Genomic DNA, 15,804 nt, shown 5'->3' with positions numbered 1-15,804 from the left:
CTCTCCTTCATTTCGGAAACTCGCCCACGCTGTTTATTTCCGTTAGCCAAATCACTCTGGAAAGAGTTTTGCAGGTGCTCTAATTGCCGCTGCGCATCTTGTATCACTGCGCGCAGCCTAGCGATCTCACTTCCTACAAATAATTCCTCATTTTTTTTATCATTCAAACCATTTTCTCTTTCTGTATAATTGCTCTCACTCTTTCTTAGATCACCGCTCACATTGCCATCTTGTACACCGCAATTCCCTATCGAGCCACTATTTTCACTCGCATTCTGGCTTTCTTCAACCATAACTGTCGCACAACCTGACACATACTTCGACTCCTCACTTTGCATACACTTTCTACACATTCTCCCACCACTATCACTTTCAACCCATACTCCAGACTCATTCGGGAATGCATACATTCCACACACATCACACCGGACAAACTCTCTCACACTACAGTTTTTGAACAATGGCGTCGTATTTTTGGACGCCATTATCTTACGTCGCATTGGCGCCATATTCAAATATATGAAACGTATCGTTAAAGACTAAATTAAAGACTGACAATTATGTTGTCAGAAGAAAAAAATCAGCACAGAACAAGGGTGAAGCTAATTCTGTTTGTGAAGAACAATTGCCTTTACCATAGATCTAATGCGCTGACTATTTCTTCTGGTGATGAAAGTGATTTCTCACCAGTTTGCAAATGTTCCCGAATATTGTCTAATAGTGACGATAATTCTGATGAAAAAAAAGTAAAAAAATTGTTACTTTTCAATAAAATTAAATGAATAAAGTTTTAAAACAAATCTGAAAGCACACCCCCACCTCAACATCATCAGAGTTAAAGATCGGTACTATCAACATAAGAAGACTGAATTGCAAAGAAATGGAGATCGCTGAGGAATTAGATAAGTACCAGATCGACATAATAGGGGTGACTGAAACAAAAAAGACAAAAACTGGTGAGATCTTTCTGAGCAATAAATACAAAATGTTATATTCAGGCAATAACAATCAAGGAGAAGGAGTAACCATAGTATTCAAAACAAAATACGAGGTAATCTTCTTGAATAGCAGGCAGTCTCAAGTAGAGTGATGTGGGCTAATATCAGAATGGGGAATTGGACAATGAGACTTATTTGTGCCTGTGGTCCCACAGAAGGCTCTACTAAGGTAGAAGTGGAGGAATTTTTTGAAATTTTTCGAAACGAGGCTCTAGAGAAAGCTACTGACACAATGAAAAAGGAAAAGTTGGTCCTTGTTGGGGATCTAAATAGCAGAGTAGGAAGTGATTATCAGACATACAAAAATGTTTTGGGAAAATTTGCAACATAGAAAAGAGCAAAGCTAATAATAATGGCAAATACCTTTTGGATTTCTGCACAGGACATGGACTGGTTATTACTAACACCATATTCCAACATAAAAATGTGCACAAATTCACATGGAGAGAAGAGGCAAGGAATAAGAAAAGTCTGATTGACTATGTTATTGTTGATAGTGATGTTTTCTCCCTGGTGCAGGACACCAGAGTGTACAGAGGGACATTTTAAAAATCATGTCGTTTGAAACAAAAACTCAGAATAAAAATAATCATCTTTATTTGTATTACTCTGCTAATTTCTTATCTTATTTCCTAAAAATCTGATACTATAAATATTATCTTAATTCATTGACAGGATAGTGTGAAGAAATTTGTTAGAAGCATTGCTATAATTGGATCACTAACTGCAGAATGGGGATAGGATATATTCTTTTTTCTTTTTAATGGCTTTATTGAGATTAAATCTGATTAAATTTAAACACTATCACAGATTTTGAGAGAGATGAATTATAAAGATATTAAACTCTAGAAATTTATTGAAGTAGTTAAACAATGAAAAAAATTCCAACAAATTAACAGTATATATATATATATAGTTTTCGGTTGTTTTCCTGTAAAGTTGACAAAAATGGACATGACTCCATTCTACTGTTAGCAAATCAATTATAAGTAAAGATTCGGAAAATAATTTATCTCTAGACTGAATATTTAAAATAAATATATATATATATATATTTTGTCAGTATGAGTATCTACAGCAGATGAGTAATGAAACATTACTGTAAGACAGTACTTACTCAGTTTCTTCTGCAAGCAGATGCAAAAAGTTTTGCTTTAACCTAAAAGAACAACAAAGAGTAGAAGAAATTACTTTATATAAAATTGTGGGAACTCATTACACAAAACTCAAATTACAACACGCAGTATCCCAAATCTCATATGACACATTAAATAATCAAAACAGAATATATGATAATTGCAGATTTATATGCAAAAATTGATAATATGGCTATTCCAGGTATATGCCAAAGATTTAATGAGGGAATAATCAATGTAAACAGGGTGGATCTACTGTAGTTTTGTGCAAATAATGAATTACAAACAAATATCACATCTGATTATCATAATAGAGAAATCATGCCAGAAAAAATTATTGATGTAAGAGTTCTACCATCAGCAGATACATGAAACAATCATAAGTTAGTTCTTGGAAAAATAAAACTATCAAAGACATCAAAGAAAAATAAAAGATATAGAGAAAAACAAATTACAAGATAGAAAATACCTAAACCAGAAAAGATTGTGAGATAAATTGGAAACATTACAAGACATTGTACAAGCAGGCAAAAGAAGCATTAGGTGAATGTGTCTGTTAAATTTTTTTATTATTTATTTATTTATTATTTTTTTTAAATAACAAAACCTGTGGTGCGATCATAATTAAAAGAAACACACGTATTAACCACAGTGAAAATTATTTAATTGTAAACATTTCATCCTAAGTATCTTAGGACATTATCAGAACAGTAGTTTAAAACAATAATAGGAATAACATACAGTTAGGGTGCATGATTATTATTATTAGTATTTGACACCTCGATGGAGTCCAAAGACTCATCGAGGAAGAGTGTGCCAACAGCATTGAACGATTGGTCCCCTTCCAACTACTAACCGCGCTCAAACTTACTTAACTGAGCCATTAGTAGCAGAGGCTCTACCAAATAGAATCTCATTAAACATGCATAATGTGTTACAGAAATTAAAAATCAATCAATCAATAAATAAATAAATAAATTATTTAACACAATTTTGTATGACAATTTCCCATACTTTAGAAATAGTAAGAACGTTGTTGCATTTTAAATTTGGTCTGTGTAGTAGGGCTTCAGAACTTTCTTTGTATAAACGTTCACGTTTATATAAAGATCTATGTAAAAGATTAGACTTTTCCCAATGGATCCTATGGTTTGGATTTTCAATTCAGTGGCCAGATTTCTGCGGTTTAAAAAGACGAATGTGGTCTTGATGTTCCGAGATGCATTTCTGAACAGATCTACCTGTCTGTCCAAAGTAAGACAATTTGCACGAGCATGGAATCTCATAAATGCCAGGCAACATCAAAGGTGAGAGTTTGTCTTTAGGAGAAGCTAACAAGTTGTAAATTTAGTTGATAGGTTTGTAAGTAGTGGCAAAATTGTATTTCTTCATAATTTTAGAAAGACGTTTGGAGATGCCTTTGACGTAAGGTATGGGAATCCTATGGATTTCTTACTGTCTAGTTTGATGTGTGGAGAAGTGACTGATGATTTTTTGAGTTGTTTTAGGATTATATCCATTTAAGATGGCTGTATTTTTGATTACTTCTAATTCCTGGTGTAAAGATTCTTCAGAGAAGCAGAATTTGTGTGCTCTGGAAACTAGTGATTTAATAATTCCAGATTTCTGAGATGGATGATGAGCAGAAGAATTGTGAATGTAACAACCTGAGAATGTAGGCTTGTGAAAGACAGACATGGTGATGGAACCGTCTTCTTTTCTTTGGATGTGTAAATCCAAAAAGGAGATACCGTGTGGAGATTTTATTTTTAAAGTAAAGTTGATGCGTTGATGAAGAAGGTTAATTTTATCTAGAAACAGTTGTAATTCATGTTCGGGATGATCCCAGACTGCAAATACGTCGTCGACATATCTGAACCAAATTTTTGGTTTGGGTTCAAAAGTGAATATTTTTTCCTCAAGGTGTTCTAGAAACAAGTTTACTAGGTTTGGTGATAAAGGAGATACCATTGCTGTTCCTTCTTCTTGCTTGTAAATTTGACCTTTCCAGGTGAAGTAACCTGATGCAATAACAAACTTGAACAATTCAACTATATCACCAAACCTAGCAAACTTGTTTCTAGAACACCTTGAGGAAAAAATATTCACTTTTGAACCCAAACCAAAAATTTGGTTAAGATATGTCGACGACGTATTTGCAGTCTGGGATCATCCCGAACATGAATTACAACTGTTTCTAGATAAAATTAACCTTCTTCATCAACGCATCAACTTTACGTTACAAAAAGAATCTCATCATTTAGATTTACACATCCAAAGAAAAGAAGACGGTTCCATTGCCACGTCTGTCTTTCGCAAGCCTACATTCTCAGGTCGCTACATTCACAATTCTTCCGCTCATCATCCATCTCAGAAATCTTGAATTATTGAGTCACTAGTTTCCGGAGCACACAAATTATGCTCCTCTGAAGAATCTTTAACATGTTCGCTGCCAACTATGAGCATACTCGTAGTTTGTATATGAGCTTCACAAGCCAACTACCAGTATACATGTATGTCGATTTACCGACCTCCTATGCCAAACACGAGTTAACCCTTAGAATAATTACCTTAATTTGGACCCTTGGATTCTGAATAAAGCGGAGAGCATGTCTGGGGGCTTGATAGAAGGGAAATAATTTCAACTAAAATATAGTATATTATGTATGTGCTTCAGAAGCCAACTACGAATATACTCGTATGTCGATTACTACCCTCCTATGCTAAGTGTGAGCTAATCCATAGTATAACACGTAATTTGTAAATCAATTTAAAACAGATAAAAATCAATAAAATAAAAACCAATTTATTCAAATTACAAATGATACACTTTAAAACAATTTTCCGCCCACAATGGTGGTTTTTCCTGGCAAACAGGACAATAATAACGTGTTTCGCGTCGTTGTTTGTTTCATGTACATAGTTGGCATGGCTTTGTCGGCGAATATTTTTTTCTGTAGGTGGTAAAATTTCCAAATAATGATCCCGAATCCTGCTGATAATCTGTGATGCTGTAAGCTCATCCATTCCAACAAAAACTGAGATAAATTGATCTCTAAATTTTAATGCAGTCATTGTGTTTCCAGTAATTATATTATAAAATTTATGCGCATTTTGAATGTATATATGAAAAATGCGTATTGCCAATTTCTTTGGCCATCTAATTGTCTTTCATAAGGGGGAATAGTAAGAAAGCATTTGATCAGAAAAAATGATGCCTGACATACCCAAATTATAGTCCCTAATGATATTTGGTTTTAATTGAATTTTACCATTCCGATTTTTTGCTTCAACTATTTAAAATTTGTGCATATTTGAAATGGAAAGAACTTCCCTCTTATCTTTCCATTTGCGATTATGAATTCATTAAATTCATCATCACTCATATTAGCGTAAACTTCTAATTCTTTATCAGCAAGTTTTCTTTTACGACGGGAAAAGTCTAAACTTTTACATAGATCTTTATATAAATATGAATGTTTATACAAAGAAAGTTCTGAAGCCCTACTACACTACACAGACCAAACTTAAACCATAACGACATTCTTACTATTCCTAAAGTATAGGAAATTGTCATACAAAATTGTGTTAAATAATTTATTTTTATTTTATTTATTATTTTATTTTATTTCTGTAACACGTTACGCATGTTTAATGAAATTCTATTGTAATCATGTGCCTTAACTGTATGTTATTCCTATCTTTGTTTTAAACTACTGTACTGATGATGTCCTAAGATACTTAGGATGAAATATTTACAATTAAATAATTTTCACTGTGGTTAATACGTGTGTTTCTTTTAATTGTGTCTGTTAAATACTGTAGGCAAACTGTGCCCAAGAATCCATATAGCTGACTTTTATTAGAGCATTTCGGTTAAGGTTTCGCTGACCTATCAACCAGTTCTTTCAAACTGGTTGATTCTCTTCAGAGACCAGGCAAAAATCTTAAAAGAGCAAAATCAATGCCAAGGATTGTATTCTTATAAGCTCTCTGGTCAAAATTTCAAAACTTCTGAAGTTTCTACATATATTTAGCATTAAAATAATGTTAGTTTTTCAATATCCACTATTTCTATATAATTTACATCACTAAAATTTAGCTGCATGGGGCTTTCTTTGATAATTACTATTACACACTGACCAAGAGTTCATTTATAAAAAATACAACTCTCTGATATCAGATTGTTTTTGTACTGAATGGGAATATTTGTTCTCTTAAAGTTTCTGCCTGGTCTCTGAAGAGAACTAACCAGTTCAAAACAGCTGTCACACTAGCGAAACCTTTATCAAAATGCACTAACAAAAGGCTACTATATGGATGCTTGTTCAGGGCTTGTGTCAGAGTAGTGCAAGCTAAAGTAAATGTGATGCCGAGGATTGTATGCATATAAGCTCTCTAATCAAAATTTCAAAACCTCTGAAGTTTCTATATATTTGGCTTTGAAATAATGTTGGATCTTTAATATCCAATATTTCTATACTATGTTTCGAGTTGTCTGCTACTAACCTCCTCTTGCTTAAGGTTTCCTTACATCCTTCAGTAATATTCATCTGCTGCATTTTCAATACTCTAAAATCTGAAAACCCACTTTGACCTCCTATTGAAGATGTTCAAATTTCTGCAATCCATCTATCAAAATAGTGAAGTCATCTTCCTAGGTGACCGTAATGTCCAACAATTACAACTGGCTTCCCTTTTCTAACATAATTGATCAAGCTGTGAGATGCTGTAAGTAATAACCTAAATTCAAATCATACATCTACTGTACGTCAACAAATGCGAGACTCTTCGACACTTCTGCACGTCAGAAGGAGAACCCATTCCGATAATAGGGTAATCAATCTGTCTTATGGGACGAGTTGTTTATTATTACTCGTTGGAAAATTAACTTTTCTTTTATGAACACTGAAGTTTTTAAAGTGGTAACTATTTTGCTTGTATAACAGTTGGAAAATTTTACATATATGCACGTGATTTGCATGTGTTGGTAACGAATTTGTACATCGCCTTATTCCTTTCTCTCCTTCAACATGAATTGACTCTTCTTGGCAGGTTGCCAGTCGAGGGTCTCAGATCTGGGGGAGGACAGTACTAACCCAAATTCCTGATAACCCTTTCACTCTCCAAACAACCTTGATTTTTTTTTTAAAATTTCCAGATATGCTATAGAGGTCACCTCTCCTCGTAATGGATCACTATACAATAATAAATTTAGTTTAATCCTTTATCCAAGTGTGAGCAAACAAAGTTTGCACCTGAAAATATCTTCAGGACTGAGGTAAGGTAGTACAACACTGAGCAACTCGCAGCAAAGGTGGATCAAGTTATTATCACTCCTTGTCTCAGTATCTTCCATAATGCAAAGCACATCTGCGTGCGGACATGTATACTGCTATGCATTAAGAGAAGGGCCACTACCCATACCGGTTTCAACCTTTATTGGTCTCGTCAGTGGGAGCCAGGCCCAGAAGTGGAGATACCACTGTTACCTGTTAACTTTAATGGCAAGATGGACGTCAATCCCTTGGATTTTTATCCCTTCATCGCTAGATTGTGATTATTAATAATGAGAAATTTTTGAGCGCCTGGCTCACCCGAATTAGGGCTGCGTAGAATCGTTTGATGCGATGATCAGAGCTGCCTTCGGGCGTTTGTCATTTCCATCATAATTTGATGCATCACAAATGAGTTGGTTGGGATGGAGTGATGCCTGGGCAAAGTACTTGGCAGCAGTCTGGTTGAGGAGAGCATTCCTAACAAACCACAGGGCGTCGAAGATCATTTGGAGGCATTTATTTTGTAGTACCTGTAGTCTTTTGATGTTGCTGGGGGAGGTGTGGCTCCATGCTGGCGATCAGTATGTTAGTATGGGTCTGATGATTGTTTTGTATATTGTTAGTTTGTTTTCTTTACTGACTTTGCTTATTTGGTTGAGTAGCAGGTAGAGTTGAGTTATTGCTGAGTTGGCTTTGTTGCAAGCATGTAAGATGTGGGGGTTGAAGCTGAGTCGGTTATTCAGTTTGATTCCTAGGTATTTTACTTCTTTTTGCCATGGGATATCAGTGTTGAACATCGTGACTGCTCCATGGTGGGTTGCTTTCCTTCTTGTAAAGAGTATAGCCATGCTCTTGTCGGCGTTGACATCTATCCATCATTTCTGAAACCATTCTTCAAGATTTGTTGCTGCGTCTTGTAGTCATTGTGTGGCTAAGTGTGACCTGAGTGATCTGGTCAGTATTGCCATGTCATCTGCATAGAAAGCTATGGTGGTTGATGCTGTGCTTGGTACGTCTGAGATGAAAATGTTGAAGAGTAGCGGCGATAGGAGGGAGCCTTGCGAGACACCTGCTGTGATGCTTCTCATGGAGGATCTGAGGCCACGTAGCTTAACTTGAAATTTTCGGTCTTTCAGATAGGATTCTATGATTTTGGTGAGGTTTAGTGGGTATTTTGCAGCTATTAGTTTGTGGATGAGGCCTTTGTGCCATACTTTGTAAAAGGCTTTTGCCACATCCAGGAAAATTGCACTTGTGTGTTGTTTCCAGTTGTATCCAGTAGTTATGAATTCTATAAGTCTGTGGACCTGTTGGGTTGTGCAGTGGCCTTTGCGAAATCCGAATTGTTCTTTTGGGATTAGGTCGATCTTGTCTGTTTCGTTTTGTAGGCGGTTCAGAATTATCTTTTCCGCGATTTTTCCCAGATTTGATAGGAGGCTGATAGGTCTGTAGTTCTGGGGGAATTGAGGTGCTTTTCCTGGTTTGTGGATGAGGATTACATCTGCCTGCTTCCAGCGAGTGGGGAAGTAGTTGAGTCTTAGCATTGCGTTGATGATAGCCACTAGATGCACAACTGTTTTATGGGGGAGTGTTTTTATGGTTTGGTTTGAAATCTCATCAGGACCTGGGGCCTTTCTGTTGTTGAGGCTCTTGATGATTTGGTGTACTTCCTTTGGTGTAGCAGAGCTTGTGTTTTCTTGGCTGCTGGTTTGATGGAGTGCACAGCAGACATGCCTGTGTTTTTTCAACGAAGTGCAAGTCCGCATGCCATTAGTTTGGGCTGAATTGCAGTTTCAGGGCGTCCGTGAAGGCTTCTGCTTTCTCGTCATCTCGGTAGGCTATGCCCCTTTCTCAGTGGATTGGCTGAATGTTGGGGCGGTCGTTGCAAAGGGCTTTAGTCATTTTCCACAATGAGTTGTCTTCGGTGTTTAAGGAGCTTAGCTTCTTCTCCCACAGCTGGTTCTTGTGATCTTTGATCACATATCGGATTGCCCTGTTTAGCTCTTGTCTATCCTGGGGGAATAGTGTTGTATGATAACAGCGTCTGATCTTGTCTTTGCTGCGGATGAGCTTTAGAATCACTTCTGGGAGCAGGTTGGCTTGAGCGGTAATGGTGGAAGCTGCTGCTAGGCCAGCTTGGATTGTGTTTTCCAGTTTTCAGATTGCCGTATCTATTTTTTTAGGTGAGGAGATGGTTGGAACGATCCTGTGAGATTGCAGAGAGTAGCGTTCAGCTTTTCGAAATTTGTGGAGGACTACCTAGGGATGATTTCTGTTTCCCCACCTAGGCTTAGTAATACTAGATTGTGGTTGGAGCTAAGATTATTGACTACCTGTAACTGGAATTGGAGCGAGGTGTTCCTGAAAATGACTATATCCAGCACATTAGGTCTTCTCAGCTGTCCGTAGTGTGTTGGTTCGGCGGACCTGCTATGATGATGTTTCTTGTCATTGAGAACGTGTGTAGGCTCTTCCCGTTGTTGTTGCAGTTCCTACTGTTCCATGCGGGATGTTTTGCATTTAGGTCTCCCGCCACAATTGTTGCTTCGTTTGTGTCGAGGAGCTGGGAGAAATCAGAGGCTGGTAGTGGTTTGCCTGGAGGGTTGTAGACTGACTATAGCTTTAAGTTACCTGCATTGTTCGTATCTGAATTCCAGTTTCTTCCAGGTTTGTAGTCGTTGTCTTCTTGATCTCGTTATATCTTATGTCTTTTTTGACAAAGATAGCTGTTCTACCTCCTCTGGCATTGAGTCTGTCATTTCTAAGTAGTGCATGGTTCCTTAGTTTGGGGTTGTCGTAGGGCCAAGGGTGCGTCTCGTTGATTAAGAGGATGTCTATTCTATGTCTTGCTGTAAATTCTTGTAGTTCCAGGAGTTTGTTGCTTAGGCTGTTGGCATTCCAAACTTCGGTCTGTATGAAGTTGTTCGATCAGGCGTATTACTCATTGCTTATCATTGTGAAGATGATTTGAGTGTTTTTTAAGAACTTGTTTGTATCACTCTGATTGGGGTTGATCTTGCTGAAAGCCGTTAGCATCTCTCCTAGGATGGCAGCTGTGTTTTGCCTGTTGGGCATAGGTTCTGCTGATTTAGCCTTGGAGGTGACTGCTGCAGCATATGAGCTGTGTGATGTTCGCTGATGAATTCCTTCTTCAAGGGGTATTGCACATTTTTGAGGTGGTGGAGTGCCTGTTTTTATGTTTCTTGCCAGGTTATCTGGGTGGAGAGTGCAGCCTCTATAGTTGGCTGGGTGTGGGCCGCCGCAGTTTGCACACGTGGCTGGAGTTGTGCGTGATTTGGAGCATGTGTGAGTAGGGTGACTGTCCCGGCACTTCACACATTTGTACTCCGCTCTGCACAGGTTCTGTGCATGCCCATATCTCTGGCAGCGATGGCATTGTCCTGGTGTTGCTTTCTTTCTGAGTGGTTCTGTTTTAATCCTGAGGTTGCAAACTGTTTTGAGATCGTAAATCTCTCTCTCTCTTTTTGCTCCTTACTAATTTCCACAAGAACCAGCGGCATGGGATGTTTGTCTGCCCGGTACATTCTTCATATTTTTATGGGATCCAGTCCTTGAGATCTAAGGTCAACGGCTATTTCTTTGGACGTAATTTCTTCTACCAGTCCTCTGATGACAACTTTTAGGTTTTTTTCGCTTTTCAATTCGAAAAGTGTGGTATGGGGTCTTTAGCTCGTCCATTAACTTTGTTAGTCGACGGTAGTCTGATGTCCCCTTGGGCTGGATACGGACTCCTTCATCAGAGTTTTTGGCTGTTTTGAATTTAATCTCCGAGATTGTCGACCATTATTTTTTGTCTCTTAAGATTACCGGCTGGACTCGTTCTTTGATTTGTGCTGCTGTGTCCATTGGCTGGTGTTCCGGTTCTTCAGGTGGTGTCTCTTTTTGTCGCTTTTTTTCTGCTCACCATTTGGTAGTCATCCGGTTCTTCCGGGGTCTGGGTATCTGTGGCTGGGTTGTTGTCTCTTGTGTCATCTTGAGAAGTGCTGGGGAGAGGTTCTGAAGGTTGATAGTCCTCAGATTCAACTTCTGCGATTTGATGAATCTCTACTTTGCCTAGCTATTTTGTATGTAACAGGTTTCCTACATGTCAGAAAATTGCAAGCAGCTGCTTAAAGTCTAGTTCATCGTATGGACTGTTCATGATGATTAAGCCTAGTCTGTAGTTTGCTGTACAATCTTCAGAATCACTATACTCTGTGATCACCTGTCTCAATCTTTACCTTTACCTTACCTACTTACCTGAAATTTTGGCATCTGCAATATATATTTCTTATACTTATATTAATATAATGTTCTCAAATAACTATGGTTTAATAACTCTTAAAAGAAAAATTCGATTATCCTTATCAAGAAAGATCAACCTTTTATTATGCTTATCTCCCTTATCTTATCATTCCCTCTCCAAACACCTAATCTGGAGTTACCAAGGCAGAAGCAATGGAGGTCATCTTTACCTATAGGAGTTGCCAAAAGGTGTGCCACCTTATTATTAAATTACTCTGGATTTAGAGAAAGATGTTGAAAGATTATTTTTCACTTGGTAGACTATAATAAATTTAGTTTAATCCTTTATCCAAGTGTGAGCAAAGAAAGTTTGCACCTGAAAATATCTTCAGGACTGGGGTAAGGTAGTACAACACAGGGCAACTTGCAGCAAAGGTAGATTAAGATCTCATCACTCCATGTCTCAGTATCTCACTGACGAGACCTCAGTAAAGGTCGAAACCGGTATGGGTAGTGGCCCCTTCTCTTAATGCATAGCAGTATACATGTCCGCAAGAAGATGTGCTTTGCATTATGGGAGATACTGAGACAAGGAGGGATGAGAGCTTCATCCACCTTTGCTGCGAGTTGCCTAGTGTTGTACTACCTTACCCCAGTCCTGAAGATATTTTCAGGCGCAAACTTTGTTTGCTCACACTTGGATAAAGGATTAAACTAAAAGGAGAAGAAGAATGTCCAATCCATCTAAATTTTCATTTTCTGATTTCAAAGTTAACTTTTTTGCTGATTTCTTCTTTTCCAGAGATCTTTGATAATAATAATTTGTGGCCACCAAATTCGAAGTATGCTCCATAGATGTCGATTTACGAATGTTTGTAGTTTTCTTTTTACTTTTGAAGCCAGCCATGTTTCACATACATATAAAAGAACTGATTTAAGACATGCATTAAATATTTTTAATTTTGTATCTGTGTGAATATTTTTCATTTTCCATACTCTACTAAGTTTAGTATATGCACTTCTTGCTTTTTGAATCCATATATCAACATTTCTAGTTGCTCCTCCATCTGCAGATAAAACACTGCTGAGATACGTAAAATGTAAAACAGTTTCAATCTTTTCATTTTCAATTGTATTTGGTGCCTTGTTGTTCACATTGATTCTCATTTCTTTTGTTTTGCTTGTATTTATTTTCAAACCAACTTTCAGTGATTCTTCTTGTAATGTGGTTAGTTTGTTTTGGATATCTGCTTGCCTGTGAGCTATCAGACATACATCATCTGCATAATCTAGATCAGGGGTCGGCAACTGGTGGCCTGCATACGGCCCAAACGTGCATTTTTGGCGGTCCATAAAAGGTTGACCATACTTACATGGCATGTGTATCCCATATGTTGATTTATTTAAATAATACATTTTATAATATGAATAATAAATTAAAAATAATTTTATACCTATACTTCTTGATATCGCCGTGCAACTTGGTGCGAGTCAACCTTGTGAGTCATTATGAGTGGGGATAACAAAGGTGACGTCATCCGATGACAACTGAGATTTTGCCGCACATTAAAGAATGCATCTTCGTTAAGAAAATATCCAAAAATTTTATCGATGCTTGCCAAAAAAGCAGGGAGACACACATATTGTGATGCATAATATATATTACATTGTTTTTACCTGATAATAATTTTTTGTAATAAAAATTGATAATAACTCAAATATTTTTTTCACTTACCATTTTTGTTTAATTAACCGCTTGCAGCTTTATTAAAAATAAAAGCTGAATGTGGCCCGCGAGTCTGAAAAGGTTGTCAACCCCTGGTCTAGATCACCCAAAGTTTTATTTATTTTCCATGATATTCTTTTGGCATGTTTCCTTGCTGTCTGCTCTAGAACGTGATCTCCCTTATTATTTATGCTTACCAGTATAAATAATCAGGGAGATAGCAGACATCCTTGTCACACACTCCAGATATGGTTCGAAAGGATTGTGGCAAATATCCATCATGCAGTACCTGGCATTTGAATTTGTTATATCCTTCCTGTATGAGGTTTATTATCTTCTGTTGCAGACTTTTGTTTTGAAGTCCATTCCACACAAAATCTCTAACAATGGAATTGAAGGCTTTTTCATAATCCACAAACAGCAAAGATAAAGAAGAGTTAAATTCACCCAACTGTTCGATTATTATTCTTAAGATGTTAATGTGATCTATACATAACCTACATTTGGCCTAAAACCAGACTGCTCTTCTCTCTCATGCCCTCATCTAAAATATTGAGGATTCTTTTTGAAAGAATAATTTTGCAGAAAAATTTGCTAATGACACATAGTAGGTTTATGCCCTTATGTATTTTTACTATTATTCCGATATTCCAATCTCTAGAGAATGTCTTTTTCTCTCGGATATCTTGGAATAGTGGGTAGAGCATGTCTGTGATTGTTGTGGTGTCAGATTTTAGTACCTTGGCCATGATACCATCATATTCTGCTGCTTTCCCATTTTTCATTTCTTTAACAGCTTTTTTTTTTTTTTTTTAAATCTCCAATTTAAATGGTGGGCTAGTATCAATTTTTAATTCATCTACTCCTTTTTTTTTTTTATTTCTGTTTGTATTCTATCACTGCTATTGTTCAACATTTGACTAAAATGTTGTCCACCGTTCCAATTGTTCTTCTGTTGACACTAGAATTTTTCCATTGAGATCCTTCATTAGGACATGCTTTTGCATAGCTTCTCCAGAAAGTCTTCTTATAATACTGTGCAACTCTTATTATACTTGTTGCAGCTTGTGCCTAATGTCAGTTGTTCAAAACACTCCTGTTTATCTTTTCTAGCACTTCTCTTAACTTTTTTATTTAAAATCTTATATTTGTGTCTTTAAGTTCATTTTCCTTTTGGGGAGTATTTCTTGCACATAATTTCAGCTTTATTTTTTTTTCCCCTTTCATCCACTAGTCTCCAAATTTCCAATGCTAATAATTCTTTCTTTCTTTTAGCATATCCTAAAATATGTTCTGCTGTATTATTATTATTATTATTATTATTAAGAGAGACCTCCAGGGAGTCAGAGACTCATCGAAGGAGGCCACATACTACACACACCAGCTATCATACTTATTCTTGAATTCATTCACACCGATTGCATTCACAACATCCAATGGCAATCCATTCCAATAACGCACCACCCTCTGAGAGAAAAATCTGGTCCTTACACCCTTCTTGGCAGCCTTCATTCTCAGCTTCCAAGGATGCCCTCTCGTCCTTTCCCCACCCTCCATAAAATGAAATCCTGTATGACCCTTTCAACAGTTTGTAAGTCTCAATCATATCACCCATCTTTCTCCTATTTGCTGGTGTCTGCAATCTACAAATTCTCAACCTGTCTTCATAATCAGTATTCCACAATCCTGATATCATTTTTAACACTCGCCTTTGAACTCTCTCCAATATATCAGAATCACATCGGAAACCAGGAGACCAAACCTGTGCACAATAGTCAAAGTGAGGTCTTATCAAGGCCTTGTAAAGAGGCAAAATAACATTCTTATCTTTACATGTGAACGTTCGTTTGAGCATTGCAATTATCTTTTGAGTTGTATTTGCAATCTTTGCCACATGGCCCCTGAACTTCAACTTCCTATCTATTAACACTCCAAGATCCCTAGACTCATCAGTTTCTTCTAGCCTAATCCCACCAATATAATACGACATCGAATAGGTAATCATGCCGAAGTGAACGACTTTACTGTTAAATCATATTTCTTAAGAATTCTTGAAAGTGGTTCTGAAATCCCAGAAATGTAAGGAATTGGAACTCGAACGTATTGAATCTTTGCTGTTTTGTGTGGATCGTAAGAATCGAAAAGATGTTGTGTACTCTTTTCAGAGAAGCTGTTTAGTTTCATGTGATGTTTGACAGTCGAGTTCTTTCTGTAATAAATGAGAAGTCGAACAATTAGTTTTTGCTCGTAGAAATACTCTTTAAAGCTCTAGCAGAAAGGTTTACCCGATATATACAATTAAGGATAGTACCTACTGAATGGAAAACATCAAAGACCATAATTGTGCATAAAAAAGGTAATAAAGAAGACATCAGTAACTACAGACCTATCTGTCTATTAGCACACACATATAAAATATT

The 15,804-nt window shown here is 36.9% G+C and overlaps 1 protein-coding gene across 1 annotated transcript in view; it reads right to left on the bottom strand.

Moving 5' to 3' along the window:
* The window catches only part of LOC150103443 (importin-4-like), a 321,740-nt gene that overhangs the window by 254,425 nt on the left and 51,511 nt on the right, over positions 1–15,804 (bottom strand). The window contains exon 4 of the mRNA XM_090397560.1: positions 2,116–2,157. Within this exon, the coding sequence (XP_090253686.1) occupies positions 2,116–2,157 (42 nt within the window). The remainder of the gene's footprint in view (positions 1–2,115; positions 2,158–15,804) is intronic.

The sequence above is a fragment of the Typopeltis vanoorti genome, chromosome 9 (genome assembly GCF_054136105.1).
Source record: "Typopeltis vanoorti isolate ZY-2024b chromosome 9, IOZ_Tvanoo_1.0, whole genome shotgun sequence".
NCBI classification, from domain to species: domain Eukaryota; kingdom Metazoa; phylum Arthropoda; class Arachnida; order Uropygi; family Thelyphonidae; genus Typopeltis; species Typopeltis vanoorti.
Note: the sequence above shows the minus strand (reverse complement) of the source record. Positions and strands in the feature narration are given on the sequence as shown.